At 35.1% G+C, this 1,240-nt stretch overlaps 1 protein-coding gene across 1 annotated transcript; it reads left to right on the forward strand.

Annotated features, from left to right (window-relative positions):
* The first annotated feature begins 352 nt into the window (after positions 1-352).
* Positions 353-895, forward strand: LOC143586074 (putative receptor-like protein kinase At2g39360). The gene has a single exon (XM_077067700.1). It carries the CDS (start codon positions 353-355, stop codon positions 893-895), a length of 543 nt encoding a protein of 180 aa, XP_076923815.1.
* Positions 896-1,240: the final 345 nt, after the last annotated feature.

Raw genomic sequence — 1,240 nt, forward strand, 5'->3', positions numbered from 1 at the left:
ACAAATAAAGCAATCTGATGGCTTGAGAAAAAATAAGGAGGTTTCGTTTATATATATTTAAGATAAACATATACATATTAAACATGAACTTAAGAAACTATTTATAACACTACATACTAACCATGCATTTTGTTCTCATATTTCTAACAAGACTATAATTTGTAACACTCTTTTACCTCTTGTCACATGTTTACAGGGAAATAACTTGCAACACTTGAAGATTCCACTTAATGATATAAAATTAGCCACATATAATTTTTCAGCCACATGCAGAATCGATTTTAATTACAATATACAATTCTATCGAGCAAGACTCGACCATTTTGGTAAAGAAGAACCTTCCTTTGTAGAAATGAAGAGCAAACGTGAACTGCCCAAGAGTAACGACAATGTAATTATAAAACGCTTCTTACTTACAGATGACAAACTAGGAGAAGAACTATTTTCTACTGAACTTGAATTGCTTACTAGTGTTAAGCATCGCAACATAGTCACTCTAGTCGGATTTTGTGTTGAAGGTTTTGAGATGGTGCTTGTTATTGAGAGGTCCTCTAAAGGATACCTTTCTCGTTATTTGGGAGACGTCGAGCGCATGTCTATTTTGACATGGGAAAAACGTTTGAAAATATGCATTGATGTTGCACACGCATTGCATTACCTTCACTTCAAGATGGAAGACACAAAAGTAATAATACACGGTTCAATAAGCAATGTGTGCATTGGGCTCAATGAGAATTGGAGCGCAAAGACTGGCAAGTTTACGTATGGGGCACTCCTGGTTACAAATCAAGAAGACCATATTCCCCGCACAAAGTCAATTTCTTATGCAACATACTACGTGGATCCAGAATATGTGAAGGAATTAAATGACGCCCTCAAGTTCAAAAGAGAGTAAGATGTTTATAGTTTTGGAGTAGTTTTGTTTGAAATATTATGTGTACGAATAGTCAATGACCCAATTTACCTCAAAGAGAGTGAAAAAGGGTTGGCTATTGTGGCAAAACGAAGCTTTTCCACAGGAAAAATAGAGGACATGGTAGATCCTATACTAAAGGGAGAAAGTGACGGAAATAATCTGATTTCAGATAGTGGACCCAACAAGGATTCTTTGGACACATTTTGTAAAATTGCATACAAGTGTGTAGCCGAAACTCAAGATAAACGCCCTACAATGAAAGTGATTGTCAAAGAACTTGAGAAATCATTGTTTTTTCAAGTAAGTGTTTTAATATCATAAGTA

This window comes from Bidens hawaiensis, unplaced genomic scaffold, assembly GCF_021521415.1.
Source record: "Bidens hawaiensis isolate Kalapana, Puna unplaced genomic scaffold, B.hawaiensis_p1.1 tig00034295_1, whole genome shotgun sequence".
In the NCBI taxonomy this organism is placed as follows: domain Eukaryota; kingdom Viridiplantae; phylum Streptophyta; class Magnoliopsida; order Asterales; family Asteraceae; genus Bidens; species Bidens hawaiensis.

Coding starts and splice junctions, on each gene's coding strand:
- LOC143586074 (XM_077067700.1), top strand. CDS start 353: ATGAAGAGCAAACGTGAACTGCCCAAGAGTAACGACAATGTAATTATA.